At 44.0% G+C, this 15,709-nt stretch overlaps 1 protein-coding gene across 1 annotated transcript in view; it reads left to right on the top strand.

The window, feature by feature from the left end:
* CCDC82 (coiled-coil domain containing 82) overlaps positions 1 to 15,709 on the top strand; it is a 362,315-nt gene that overhangs the window by 120,318 nt on the left and 226,288 nt on the right. Inside the window, exon 4 of the mRNA XM_069639163.1 lies at positions 4,686 to 4,772. Within this exon, the coding sequence (XP_069495264.1) occupies positions 4,686 to 4,772 (87 nt within the window). The remainder of the gene's footprint in view (positions 1 to 4,685; positions 4,773 to 15,709) is intronic.

A 15,709-nucleotide genomic window follows, 5' to 3' on the forward strand; every position in this document is an offset into this window, starting at 1 on the left:
CCGGACCCACCGGAGCTCCAAGCGCGGCGTCGCTCTAGGATGGGTGTCCACCCGGTCGCGGGGTCAAGTCTTCCAGGACCGCTCCCTCAGCAGCAAGCCCAGCAGCGTGATCCCAGCACGGAGAGCGGGCGCCGGAAAGGGCCTCAGGCTCCTCCCCCACGCGGCCTCTCCGAGCGCCAAAGCCGCGGCGCTCGAGTGAACCGCCCTGGTACCCGACTCCGCAGGGGCCGGTCAATGTTCGGGCTGGAACAGCTCCGACCTCCCCGGTCACCGGCAAACAGGAGTTGCAGGGGATGGTCTCGAGTACTTGGGCCAGCGATGCCTGTGTCCTGGGTACGCTAGGCAGGTCCAAGACGGATTTATTCCAACAGGATTTGTCAGTGGAGCGGGAGCTCAGCAATCAGGCGGCCATTTGTAACGTGCGCAACAGCGCCCCTTTGTCTGACTCCATTTCTGAACAGCTGGAAGCGTTACTTTGTGTCCCTGGATCCTCACAGTGGTCTCCATGGAGTTCGGTCTTCCCCTTTCAACTCCTCCACCTTTTTCCCTCCACTGCTGCAGATTGGCTCTCCATCATTGTTGAGGAAGATAGTACAACATGTAAACAGTGGAGCCGGTGCCTCTACAGGAAAGGGGCTCTGGTTACTATTGCAGAATGTTTCCAAGAACAACCAGGCGGGCCTGATGGTAGTTCTGGATCTCTTTCCTCAATCTCCCTTCCCCTCAGACGCTTCAACAAGGTAACACCAGCTCGGATAGCGCAGCCACTATGTGCACGATACTGGATGTGTTCCTTAGACCTGAGAGATGTGTATTTGTATGTCCCCATCTTCCAACCGCACAGGAAATGTCTGTGGTTCACTTATGCAGCATCATTTTCAGTACAAGGTGCTGCTGTTTTGCCTGAATTCTACTCCTAGGGTATTTGCCAAACTGGTGAACGCAGTGGCTGGCCTTCTCAGACTGGAGGGCCACCACCTATACCCTTATCTCGACGACTGGCTGGTGAAGTCCAGTTCACCGGAGGGTGCGCTGCACTCCTGCCAGAGGCTAGCGGATGTTCACCAGTTTGGCTTCTCTCTCAATTGGAAGAAGTCTCAGCTTTGGCATTCATAGGACCTCTTGTTTCTGGGTGTCCGGTGGGACACAGTGGCGCAAAGGGTCTACCCGACGGCAGATGGGTTGAAGACTCTCAGGAGAGCAGTCTGCCACTTCCTAACCAACGCCACAAAATCATTGTGGTGGTTTCAACACTTGCTGGGCTCATGGCCTCTTGTGTCTTGACCATCCAGCACGCCAAGGTCAACATGAGGCGCATACAGCTCCATCTGGCGTCGTCTTGGGACCAGTAGACAGGGTCTCAGTTGGACAGACTTTTTATTCTGCCTTCACTTCACCCGGATCTACAAGGGTGGCTTCTCGACAGCAACATTGCAGTGAGGGCTCCTTTAACACCCTCCCAAGCCCTTGATGATGGTGAAAACGGATTCGCCCCTCCAGGTATGGGGGGGCTATCCTGAACGCCCATTACATTCACTTCTCCTGGTCCAAACTGGAGGCAGGTTCCCACATACATTTGGTGGAACGCTGGGCAGTGGGCTTAGCACTCAAAGCTTTTCTACCATTTTATCAGGGACAAAGTGGTCTTGGTCAAAACCAACAATTCTACTACTATGTTCTACCTGAACAAACCAGGGGGACCAGATGCCAGTTGCTGTGCATGGACACAGTCACCATCTGGGAATTGGCTCCGACACACGTCCTCTGGATCAAGGTTGTCCACCTTCTGGGGTCAATGTCGAGGCGTACACATTAAACGATTGGGGTCCAATGCCTACGAGTAGGAATTGCACAACAGCTCTCTGTCCCCTCTTTCAGAGGTGGGGCAGTCTGGCGATCAATCTATTTGCTTCCCAGGAGAACGCCAAGTGCCCCCTATTTGCTTCATGGGTGGGTCGGGGATTGTTGGGGGATGTTTCAGATGAGTTGGAACAACCACAGGTGTAATGCCTTTCCTCCCCTTCCATTACCCCAGAGGCTCCTCCCCTCAATTTCTCCAGAGACTTCTTCACAAGTTCCGGAACTCGGCAGACTGCAGGCTGATTCCAATAGCTTCTCAGTGACCCTCAAGGGTGTGGTTCTCGGATCTCCTGCAGCTCAAGGCGCAGTGTCTGGTTCCACTGCCAGTCCTCGGCCAGATCTTTCTTATGCAGCAACAGGGAGCAGTGGAACATCCGGATCCAGGCCAGCTAGCACTTTCAGCCTGGCTCCTGTTCAGTTGAGATTAGTCTTTTTAGGTCTCAGCAAGTAATTGGCACATTATGCAGGAGGCCTAAGTGGGCCAGGCTCTGTCATTGGTCTCTTGTGAGAGGGGTGAACACCCTCACTTGCTCTTTAGATGATGTCCTCTTGTTCTCGGGCCATCTCACCCAGTCAGGGGTCAAGGTAGACTCTTGCTGTACGTACTTGGAGGCCATAGGTGCTTGTAGGAACTCGCCAGGAAGGTCTCTTCTGGGCGGCAAACCTGGTGGTCAATGTGCACCTCAAGGGTTTGTCTAGATTGTTTCCACCTGTGCACAGGCCCCACCCCATCTGCAACCTGAATGTGTTTTTATCAGCCCTCCAGTGAAAGTCCTTTGAACCACTGGCTTAGGTTGATATCAAGCTGGTTACGCTCAAGGTGGTTTAGCTAGTAGCGCTGACATCCGTGTGTCGTATTAGTGAGCTTTGCCACTGTCCGTATGCCAGCCTTTCAGTGTTCCACAATGATAAGTTGGTCCTCCGTACTCACCCTAAGTGGTCTCCCCTTTCATCTGAACCAGGAAATGTGTTTGCCGGAAATTGGAAGCGCTGTTAGTCACGTTTGGCGCACCGCCCCGGGACTCAAGCATTCAAGGCCTCCATTGCCAGGTGGATGGTGTAAGCCATTTCGGAGGCTTATACAGCAATGCACAAAAAGGTGCCCGCAGGTATTCATGCATATGCAGTGTGTGCCAAGGCTACATCAGTGGCTTTACAGAGACCGGCCTGCTGGGAAGTGATCAGCAAGGGGGCAATGTGGACCATGCCTTCTGCGTTTTGCAGGCACTACTCCTTGGACTCGAGCCCTAGGAGGGATACATAGTTTGGACATGCAGTTCTCAAGAATCTCTTTGCCTCTACCTAAGTTCCATCACCACCCTATTGAGGTTTTTTGGTGAAATCACCCACAAGGATGGAGGCAACGGTACGGGACGTATGAGAAATACTCACCGTAGAGACTAGAGTACTCATAGCCCTAAGTCCCCTTCCCTCCACATGTCCCACCCTTCAGCCCCTGCTGGTAGATCAGAATCTAAAAAGTTTTAGCCAGGGGGGGGTGCTCACAAGGTTGGAGGGAACGGGACTTAGGACTACGAGTACTCTAGTCACTACGGTGAGTAACTACGAGTACTCTAGGCACTACGGTGAGTAACCTTTATTTACAGATATATAGTGTAGCTGGTAGGAAAATTATAACTCCAGTTTTCACTTTTGTAAACAGTCAGGTTTCTATTTGCAAGAAACCCTTTATGCAATAATTGTTCATGAGAGAGCATCCATTTACTGTGGACATTTAACAACAGGGCTGCGTACAGAAGTAAATTGGCTTGTCTGCAGCGACAATAGTCGCACCAAGCTAGATTGCAAAAGGGTTTAAAGAATGCTTACTTAATGTTGCTAGAACCTAAGTTTTAAAATGTTGTATATTCTTTATGAATATAAACATACAAAATGGACATTTAAGAAGGGAAAATAGGTAAAAAGTATTTTCTGTAAACTAAACATTTACTAAATTGCAATATAGAATCACTAGGAAACTTATTGGATTTTCAAGATTATAAATTACAAAAAAAAGCATTCTGCAATCATCTACTTCTGTTTTGTTATGTAACACAATATATTTCAACATGCACAAGTGTTCCCTATAAGTAGTGGGTTTTATAGTGGTTAATATACATTATTTTGAGTGCTGCGGGGTGTAGGAGTGTAAATGTTGGTAACTGTTTACCTCTGAAACAAGTAAACGGTGGGAAATGGAGCAAAAAAATGTGAGTATTTTAGAAGTATTCTGATTGGCAAATTGGAAATTTAAGGAAAGATTTAGGTATATCGTCCGTCATCCAGCGTGTATCTCATAATAAGGACAAGGAGCCTCCGGAACCAGGATCTGAATCGCAAGCCCCACACTATTTTCAACCAACGCACCACATCTCGCTCATCCAGCCCCTCCCTCATCCAAAAGAATCCATGCTCCATTCTCTTCCATCAAGTATTTTCCAACCATTGACATTTTTAATGAAACCTCTATTGGAAGATCATAACTGATCATTTGTGTTTTTTCTTATAAATAATATTTCAGTTTGTATTAATTTTTTATTTTTTAAATAAGGCACTAAGACCTATGCGCCATTTTTGGAAAATAAAGTTACTCCTACATTTTAACCAATACATTGTGGTTGCCACTGCATGCACACTATACTGGTGTTCTTTGAAAGTTTACCTATGGTCTGATTGGTCATAGATTTTGAGTTTTTTTTGTTGTTCCTAAATATAAATATTGATTACTGCTAGTGTTTTTTTTATGTTGGTTTGTTCTAATCTTTCACTCCGGTCCACAGTCTTGGAATACAACTGACTTTGTTTCTCTTCTTTTTCTATTTCAGTCAGTGATCACTTTGTCCATTTTCAAAGAATTGTGAGGGCTTTTCTTATCAACGCTTTAGATGACACATTCCTCAACTCCTTGTTTGGTTAGTTATTTATTTCTTCTAATTTGTTACTATTGCATAAACAGCAACATGGAAATGTCATCTGTTTCACAAGGCATTTGCTATTCCCATTGTACAAACCAAATCTATTTGACAATCCAAGATCAAATTGCACTTAAAATGAACATGCATCAACGTCAACGGAGACATTGCAACATTCTTATTGTTTTCTTTGAACTAGCCACATTTGTAATGGTGTGAATCTGCTTTTATGACTGTTCATTGGGCACAACCATAAGAATTGCATGCTGAAGCTCCCTTATGAAATATGATGGTTGTTATATGTATGGCGTAAACTAATTACTATGTACCATAGGCTACAAATACATATTACACGTTTCAGAGAGAGTAACTTGATCTTTTTGGGGTACAAGGAGGAAGGCTAATTTCGCCATCATTCGATCTTCATTAATGTTCGTGAGCTCTTGAATATCTTTGCTTTTGAGCGTGATGTTGGAATGCTTTGTTTAAAATATAAATATACATGTGGAGATAGTTACAACATGATTTGAGGTGCAATATTTAATTGCATCAATAGATATATGCTGCTGTAATGAAAAGTGCACACATGGATTCTTGTGTACATGCGTTAAGCATTTATAAAGGCAAAATATTTTTTTTAAAAACATTCAGTATGTCACAGCCCATTAGTTCTTCATGTAATTAGCCCTCACACCTTCAGAAAAGATGTGCGAACTAGATGGATTTTCATGTTCCATCAAATTGGAAGAACAATGTTACACAAGGTGTGCAGTATAAATCCTTAGAATAAAGGACATGCTCCTGTGCTATTAATGACTAATATTGGCCAATTAGCATCTAGATGTCATTGCATAGTGTTGTGGGATGTATTGACACACTCCACTATGCTATGCGGCATCACCCTGCCAGTTATGGGGATAGAAACGGCAACAATGGCAGCAAAACTCGTGTGCGTGCCATAAACCTACAAAAACCGTGTGCCCCAGCACACAAAAAGAGGGATGCACAACCTGCCACCCATGGTGCATATGCAGTGGAATAGAGCACATCCTGCAGAAATGTGCCAGTGGGTCCCATGACCAGCAAACACAATGCACAGACAAAAGCAGCACTTTTCAAATGAAACCCAAAAATGTGCCTAACAAATGACATTTGTTTTGTTCCCAAAAACTCCAAAATGCCTATAACACAACACTTCAACATTCACAATCTTGCCTGGTGCTAAAAGTCATGTATCTAATGAAGCATTGTAAACGTACAAAGTCCTGATATGAAGAGAAAAACATTCATCAGAAAACTGGATTGTCTGAAAACTGACAGCCATGCCAAAATCTGGATGCAGTACCCTGGGCCGCCTGAATGATGGCTGTCAGAAGAGAACTGAGCAAGTTTCAATTTGACCTAAAACTAAAAGTCTGCTGAATTAGCAAACCTACACAGGATTGTTGCCAAAAAGGAATACAGATTTTAGTGGTGTTTTTGATTCCACAGATTTTAAGGCCAAGAAAGAAATGTGTTTGGATGTGATGCAACAGATGTGGGTTTTGTTGGGTTTAAAAAGTTAATTAGCTTGGCTGAAGTTGCCATAACTTGAAAAGCAGGTTTTTCTCACAGATGGAAGGCCTTCCCTCAGCAGAAACCCACAGGGAGGTGTTAATTGCGGGGTTTGAACAGAATCTGGTCTACAAAGGGCAAAGGAATAATGACCATCCTCCAACCCAGGTCATTGAAGATGTGAAATGCTGTATAACTGCTGCAGCACAGGAAACTCCTGGCTGACGGAAGCAAATTCCAAAGGAGGGGGCCACCACATGCTTCAAGGAGTGACAAAGACTGACCATTTGGTGTTAACAGGATATGTAATGGACATTTTTAGAAGGTGTATAACTTATCAAAAGGGGTGCAAAATCTGAAAATGGTAGATTAATTAACCTAATTTTTAGTGCTACCTTTGAAAACTTAGTACAACCATGTAGCTTATTCTGAACAGGAATGGCAATAAATGGGGGTTTATGAGGTCTGTATTTCCGCTAGAATTGTGAAACTTTATACACTCATTCCCAATGTTAAACACGCACATTTGTGGAAACTTGCATAAAAACTGAAAAAGTGTGTTCATGGCGAAAAGGGCATAATTCCGTAGAAAGGGGAAACATGATCCCACAGCTACGGGCTTTTGAGGAATAGCTGCTATGTAAAATATGCAATCTGTATATGTGATTTTTCTTATAGAGGTTGCACATGTGTAAATTATGTTTTTTGCCAAATTTAGACTGTTCCAGTGGCTATGGGTGGATTCTCAGCATCATAAAATTATACCATAAAGATGACACTCTGTTTCTCTTCTATCAAGGCAGAGAGTAGACTCTGACCCAATCGCCTTTCAAAGGGGCAAGCTTAGCTAAGCCGGCCCATACACCCCTTTGTGATGTCATTTTTAGGCATAAATAGAGACAGCTGACGGCACACAAGGACTGACAAATCCAGCCACTTTCCTGATTCCGGCGAAGCACTCTGATCCAGCTTTCTACATCCAGCTTTAAATATTCTTCCAGATCCAAATCTCTTGCCAGCAATAGAGACTATTGATTTCCAGCAAGGCCCCAATACTAAAATGTATTCTCTCCACTCAGGAAAGTGCCGTGTGGGTGAGAAGGCCTTTTGAACCAGTATCCAGAAATTCTCTGGCTTGCCACCACTAGGCTTGCCTGAGGAACTCACCATCCAGCTGATCCAAATACCCACAGACTAGGAGAGCAGATCCTGTGCCAATCCGGCGACCGGCCTAGATGATCCAGTCCTGTGCCTGAAGTGCTGTCTTTCTTAGACCAGACCCACTCCATGACCAGAGCTGATGGTCCCATTTAAAAACGTATCCAGTGAGTATAAATAGGAAGAATTGTGTCACATAGCATATGCACTTTGCATAGTCGTATCCCTATTTTCAACTCATCCTATCTTTCAGTCAGAACCAGTATTGTTGGGAGTATCTTTGCCTTGTCTTATCCCAAACCCATCCTATCTTTCAGTTAGAACCAGTATTGTTGGGAGTATCTTTGCCTTGTCATATTCCAAACTCATCCTATCTTTCCTTCAGAACCTGTATTGTTAGAACTATCTTTGCTCTGCCCATTTTCTCATCTGAAGAAGCCGGATTTCCTTATGTGGGCACCCTGATCCAGTGACTGTAATCCCTGTGTGGTATTCGCTTCTTCATAGTCATCCCCTAGTGTAAGCAAACTCATTTGTCATTTTTAAAAGTGCATTTACGACCTTTACTAAAAACTCTCTAACTCCCTTTTGTGATAGAAATGAAATTTCAACTCCTACTTGTAGCCAACATCCATATCTATCCATAGCACCCAAAACCGCATTGAAAATCAATGTGATTCTCCTGTTATCGCGAATATTGTGCAATGAATAGTTTGCTGCAATTTTTAAAATCTGAAAGTTTTACACGTGTAAAATCGCTTTAAACTGCTTCCGACTTGGTCCTTAAGATTTCAATTTTTGTCTGCTGACCAAATCATTGTTTGTGCTTGTGTGCAACTACCCAAAGCGGCTCCCATAAGAATTTATAACAATTTCAGCAATTTTGACCATATTTGGTGTTTTTGTCCAGTCCATTCTAAAGTCGATCTTGAAAGCCAGTCTGACAGATGAAAGTCAATTCTGTTTTTCTCTTGTGATTGCTGGGAGTAAGTGGGACTGATATTTTGTGTGATTTGTGCCATTCCTGAATACCTGCTCTCTCCTCTTATCTCTTTACATTGCCTATTGGGGGATTGAGGGGTGTTGCAGGGGGAACCGCTAACCACAGTGCTATCTGATCTGGACCAACACAAAAGTATGACTTTTTGTGCTGCATTTGTTTTGCTTATTACCTATTTTTAGTGTACTAAAGATATTATTCAGTGTTCTGTCACCCCATTGGTGATTGTTGTATATCTATTAAAACATATTGTGATTACATTTTAAAGACATAAATATTTACCTTTGCAAACCAGCCTGATTCCTGGTTCAGTGTGACCAGAGAGGGGGTTCCAGTAGAAGGGCGTGATATGAGTGGTATATCGTTCAGAATAATGAACTTTTATACAAAAATAAATAAGAATTTCAGTTGTGCACTACATGCTGAGCTTTGACTTGGGTGTGTGCCGGATTGAAATCACTTAGTGTGACCCAGTCAAAGTCCTTGTTTAGTCCCTGTTTTTGGAGGTCTAATCTGTATATCCAAGTATGCTCCTTTCGGAGTAGACTTCTTGCAAGGTCTGAAGTTTATGTTAAACATTCCACTATCCACCCTAATGAATCATCCACTGTGAGTCTTGGGTCCACAGAGTGTTTAAGGGTGCATTCAGGTTTTTGCATCAAATGCAGGATCGGTTTTCTCCTATTCGAATGCTAGCCGATTGTATGCTGTGGCCCACATACCTTAGGCCACAATGGACATTCAATGCAGTGGACTACTGGAGGATTTACAGTTGGTAAAGTGTTCAAGATACTGTATATAATCTCCTAGGACAAAGCTACAGACCTTTTTTTATAAATGTGCAGACCACATGGGTGGTGTCCAGTGAGTGGGCCGAGGTTCCAGCTTGATTTTTGTCAACTGGAAGATTGATGTGCAAATAACCAGAATGTATGTATTGATCCCTCAGGTTCATGTTGCACTTGAGTGCAAATAGAGGGAGTTGCTCGCTCTCAATCTCTAGTTGAATTAATGGCATATGTCGTTTGCTAATCTGCTTAATTTTAGTAATGCAAGGATTGTGTGGTTACACAAACCAGCTTGTCATTGTCCGAATGTCGTGCAGTGAGTGTGAACTGTAACTCTCGAGGGGTGGATCTGGCCAGTTTGTTGGATTTAGTAATCAGTTTCCTAGGTAGCCATGATCCCAAATGCATTTGTCTAAATGTAAGGCTTGCTCATAATAGTCAACATAGCTGCAATTCCTGCGGATGCACAAGTATTGCCCATAGCTAGCTTGTATAATGCAGTAGAGGTTGCGATCCGTATTCTATTGTGTTCATTTTTTATCATAATATATATCATAATATCCAGAAATTGAATGTGTGTATTGCTTGATTGTTTTGTGAATGGAATGTGCCGGTTAATGCCATTGAATTGAGCTAATGTTTCAGAGGAATCCTTCCATATGAAAAATACATTGTCTATATACCGCTTCCATAATTTAATATATCCCAAAAATTGATTATTGTAATTGAGAACATGTTTATGCATCTAAGGGAATATATCTAGAATTGCCAAGCTGGGGGCAAAAGCTGCCACCATTGATGTTCCTTTGATTTGTTTGAAGAAGGTATTATTGAATTGGAAATAGTTGCTTTCCAATGCAAGTGTTATCAATTCAATAATGAAATTGTATGGTGTATTGCTGTCTGGGGCGAAGGTGTGTGAAGTATCCCGAATACAGTCAACAGCCTCTTATTGGGAGATATATATAGAGCCTGGCTGTCCATGATGACGAGTAATTTCAAATGCTCATCAATTTGCAAGTTTTCAAAGATATTACTCGTATGTCTAGAATGTAGAAGGTATGTAGTAGGTTTTTTTGTTTTTTTAAATGTTTTCTCAGAATATAAATCTGACAAAAAAGTGAAGAAGACCTATTATATATGACAGACAACCTGTATAAAAAGCTACATTTGTATCCATATTCTTTAGAAAAATAAATTTTGATTACAAAAATGATATATCAATTCAATCAAAAAATATCAACATAGCATCACTTTCTCTTTCCTGACACACATTTGACATCACATATTGTGTGTGCTAAAACAAATCACACCACATGAGTGACCACAGGTTGTCTGTGATCTAGATCCCCAGGTATTTTCCCCATTGGGTGCGTACTCGGATGTGCTCCATCAGCAGTAGCTCCCAGTAAAGGGATGAGATGAGGCCCCTCAAGGTCAGGATTAGCTGCTCAAAAGACGTCCATCCCCTGCAGAGGTTATTGCCCCATTTTCGGTCCGTCAGCACCCCCTTAAACTGAAGGTAGAGGAATGCAGCCAAAGTGCCCTCACTATGCAGCGCTTCCAGTCTATTCTGTGCCATATAACACCCCTCTGCCCATAGCTGCCCTGCCTTCTCTTGCCCAGCCTCGTACCTGCCAGGTCCCTGGATACCATCCCTAATTGGGGGTGGGAGGCATATGCAGTTTTGTGGGGTGGGCCATATCATAAGCCATTGCATGCCTCCCCCTTACGAGTGCTTCCAGGATACCGCTAGGACTGGGTGGTTTATGATCCTCCTTGGTGGGACCCAGAGCCACTCTCCCATAGAGACTGGGTCCGGCAGGGCATTCTCTATATAGGTCCACTGCTTAGTAGGCCGCTGGTCAATGTAAATCGCCAGCAACCTCAACTGCACAGCATTATAATATGTGGTAAGATCAGGGACCACAACCCCACTTCTCCTTGTGAAGACATATGACCTCGGTTTCTTGTTCTGCCATAATAATATTGTGATTTGTTTGTGTCGTACAGAGGAAGCTTGACGTGCAACATCTGAAATAAGAATAGGAGCTTGGGCATAATCGTCATCTTGATTGGGTTTAGTCTTGCCATCCAGGAGTGAGAGAGTCAGTCCCATTTGTGTATTTCCTGTTTGATTTCCTCCCAAAGGAGTACATACTTTGCTTCAAACGACTCTGGGAATCCTATGCCCAGGTATCTAAAACCGCCAGTTATTGTCAGAAATGGGAGGGTTCCAGGTACACTCTGTCCCTTTTCAGCAGGTTTCCCACTTGGAAGGCTACAGATTTGGCCAGGTTAGTTTTGTACCCTGAAAGTCATCCGTGCATCTGCAGCTTGTCCATGACATGTGGGATGGGCTCCTGTGGGGATGTCACATGTAGCACCATGTCATCTGTGAATAGGCTCCTTGTAATGGTTTTCTCCTTTATCTCCACCCCTTTTACCCGTCGTTCGCCCTATTACTCGCAGCCATTTGCTCCATAATCGGGACATACAGCAGGGAGGGATAAGGAACATCCCTATCATGTCCCCCTCTCCAGGCCGAAGGACTGAAAACCTTGCCTGTTAACCTATACCTTTTGCCTTGAGTACAGGGTCCCAATCCATTCCCTCCAGATCCTCCCGAATCCCATTCTCTAAAGTATCCTTCGCATTAACTTCCAGCTTGCTTGATCAAAGGCCTTCTCGGCGTCCAGACAGAGCATTACCATGCCTTTTTCTTAGACCTGCGGAGAAGCCATTCAATACTGTTTTTTTCTTAAATTGTCTGTGCAAGATCAGAAAACAAGGCCTATTCATTAAGCTCCAGATGAAGATAGCAATGTTACCTTCACTCTCCTTAAAGTTCTGAGGAAGAAACCTCCAGCAAGCAAGGTCAACTACAAAGAAGAAGCCTTGGCTGAGGACCTACCCGATGAAAGGTTGTAGGCTAATTAGCCAAGTGGGCAGTTGTCTGATGTAGTTCCCCGCACCTGGGTTTTGTTTTCCTTACATGCTGCTAACAAGCTGAATGTCCAAGGTTGGGAGAGAATGCCAACCAATCATGATGGCGTTTGCAATAATGGACCATACATAGTTGCAGGGGCCAATCCGCTGCTGTTATTCTGCTATAATCTGTATTATACCTAGTTAGATGGAAGTCTCTGGCATTCCTACTAGTCAAAGGGCACCCAGTGATGTTATGAACACCAAAATAAGCTATAGGTATATATGTTCCCCTAACCAAACCCTGCGCCCGATAGGCTTTATTTGCCACGTAGGATGATGTCCTAGCTGACGCACGTCAAGGTATAAAGCCTTTGTGTAACCGAAATATATTGAAGAGTGTTCAAGCTGCAATCTGTTCTTCGCCAGATTTCCCTACTTTATTGAACTTATAATAAATTAGTATTTTGCCATATTTTTGGAGTCTGGTTATTTGGGTCTGAGATCATGTATTGTGGTAACCCCATTCTGCATAGAAACGCGCAAAGGTGCTACTGCACAATTTGGTAGCAGTGCGGATGGTTCATGTCCAGCCCTCAGATTCTTGACGTCTTCCACCATTAGCCGGAAGCCAGCAGAGTTTCCCGTGGAGAGCGGTAGTGCAACACGTGTGACCAGAGATGGTGGACAGGTGTCTCTTTGAAGATATTCTTGTCCGGTTCCCGCAGGCGCCCTGTGGACTGAAGGCAAAGTGGTCAATTGGGTAAGAGTCGATACCAAAGGGCTCAAACTGAATAACGGATGCAAGTAGAAACATCAGAAGTGGCAAATAAAAGGGAGGGACAGGATTGCATGTAAAATATATGTAGTAGGGAAACATTTATTTAGGGAAAAGGAGATACATCGAATACCTGTCCTCAAGGAGGGAGAAAGGACCACACCACACTATGGAATGGAGTATTATTTAAGGGATTCCTGCGGCTAAGAGTAAAAATAGAGACGAGATACCTTTTACTAAGAGATAGTGAGGAGGACGATCGTAGAATAAGAGTGCACATTTGTTTGGGGTTTTGAAAATATCAGTGTAAAATTGTGATGTAATTTTTATTTAGTTGTGATAATATAGGTTGATGACTGAAATTATGGAACAATGATACTAATTTGACTAACTGCCAGATTCTAAACAAACTATTGGTGCCAATCAAATCAAGAGGGTAGCAATTGAGAAAAGATTCTTAAAAGTGTTAATGAAAAAAGCAGGATAGTAGGAATCGATGGAACCATAAACGAAGAAACAATATTATTGCATAGGCTTGTAAATTGCTTGGAGAATATTTCTGGGATATGGGAGGCGATTGATGGTGCTTACCTAAATTGATTGTTGCGACATAATAAAAGTAATAGAATAACAAAAGAACTGGTAAGTATTGACAGTTAAGAATGACTTGTTATTATGGGGGGGCATGCCCCTTTTACACCTGTGCAAACCACTACCACGATACACATGCAAGATTAAGAAATACCACGCTGAATGGATAAAAGGCACAGCTAACAGGATGTTCATGCTGTGGCCTCAAGGAGGTTCATTATCAAGAACAGTATTGCAATACGTGACCGCATACGTACATACTGCATACTCGGGGGAGTGGTGGGGGGAGGTTTAGCCATTTTAGGGCTATGGAAGATGTATCAGTGCGAGAGAGAGGATCCGCCAAGGAGGAGTGGATGCTTGATCGGCATAAGGAGGAGGGTGTAACACCCTTGGCTCCTCTTTCTCCTCCCAAAAACGATTGTATATTTGAGGACAAACGGGGAATCTATCCTCTGAAAGAGTTGAAGGCATCATCGGGGTATGTTAATCCTACATATGCACATCCCGCTAATAGTAGCTAGTGTTACAGCAGTTGAAGAAACCGGTAGGGATGTAAGCGAAGGCATGCCCAGAAATACAGTTGACTATCGTACATCATTGTCGATTATTACAAGAGAAGAACAAGAAGATAGCTGAGAATAGAAAGCAGGAGGAAGCAAAGTTAGTTCCGAAGAAATTGTCAGAATTCGCTATAGAAGGAATGGTATTAACGAGTGGTGAAGTCGTGGCCACACAAGAAATTCAGCCAGCACAGCAAAGCAATGCAGGGTACACTATAGATTAAAGTGGGTAATACTTTTGGCAACGAGGTAAAGGGAAAACCTAGAGGACGATGTGGATTTCAAAACCCTCAAGTAGGGGAGGATTTAATGGAGGGCAGCCACAACAATGCTGGAACTGTGGGAGGACAAGACATATAACCTGAATGTGTAGGGGTTTAGGAGGCATGCAGCAGAACTGGCAAGCTCCAAGAGGGGGGGATAGGCTATTCACCACAGTATAATACAGAACCTCAGGAATATTATGCCCAAGATCACACGCAGTATCAGACATGCTTGCCACTAACGCAGCAAATGCAGCAGATCCGCAACCCACCACAAGGGCAACCCCAGCAAGCACCCATGCAAACCCAAGAAGTGCAAACACAACAGCAACAGTATGCGACGATGCAAAAAGCAAAGTGCCGCAATGGAAGGCAAACATTGGAGCCCCGCAAGCACCCACACCCAGGATAGATGGTGTGACAGTAGTGGGAGGGAATACTTCTACGGGTACAGGGATGAATTTATATCCACAATAGGAAAGCCCACAGAGCGACTTGATTTGTTCAGTAGTATCTGTGACACCAGGCCCACAAGAGGAACCAAGGGTCAAGGTAATGATGGGAGGCAAGACATTTTTGCTCCTTGTAGACACTCGTTCCTGTGTTTGAGAAGGAAAGTACCCAATGCCTGGGATCGCCATGAATGTGCAGGGATTCTCTGGGGCTACATGTTTGGTTCCATTTACTATCGAAATTACCACTTTCTATAGGTGAACATGATTTCAAAGAGATTGTGTCCGACGTATTACACATCTTTGACAGTAATTACCACAGCTGTGCTGCTTCGGAAAACATTTTTGGCATAGGTGTCCTGCGTTGATAAGCTGTCCTGCGAGGGCCTCCGTCGATGGTCGACGTCGCTGGATGTTATATCTAGGACGCACGACGCCTGTAGCCTCAGTTCCATATTTTCCACGAACGTGTTCGCTTCGGAATCTCGGTGCGCCTCGGTTCTTCTAACTTGATTCATGATATCTTCGTCTTCTTCTACCCCGAAGTCGGGCTTCAAAAAGTGTCAGGACTGCGGTTCCCAAATGTCCATTACGGACCCACACAACATTTGCCTCTTTCAGATGTGTGGGTTCTGGAGATCATAGCCAACGGCTACTGTCTTCCTTTCCGGCAGAGGCCTCACGACAATCCACCGGGGAAGCTCTCTTTGAAGCGTCCGGATCCACTCCTTGCGCAGGAAATCCTATCCTTGCTGGAGAAAGGCGCTATAGAATTGGTGCCTGTAGTGGAGAGGAACAAGAGATGGTATTCCCCATATGTTTTGATCCTGAAAAAAGACGGAGGATTGAGACCCATCATGGA

This window comes from Ambystoma mexicanum, chromosome 7q (genome assembly GCF_040938575.1).
Source record: "Ambystoma mexicanum isolate Mex_15411 chromosome 7q, UKY_AmexF1_1, whole genome shotgun sequence".
Lineage (NCBI taxonomy): Eukaryota > Metazoa > Chordata > Amphibia > Caudata > Ambystomatidae > Ambystoma > Ambystoma mexicanum.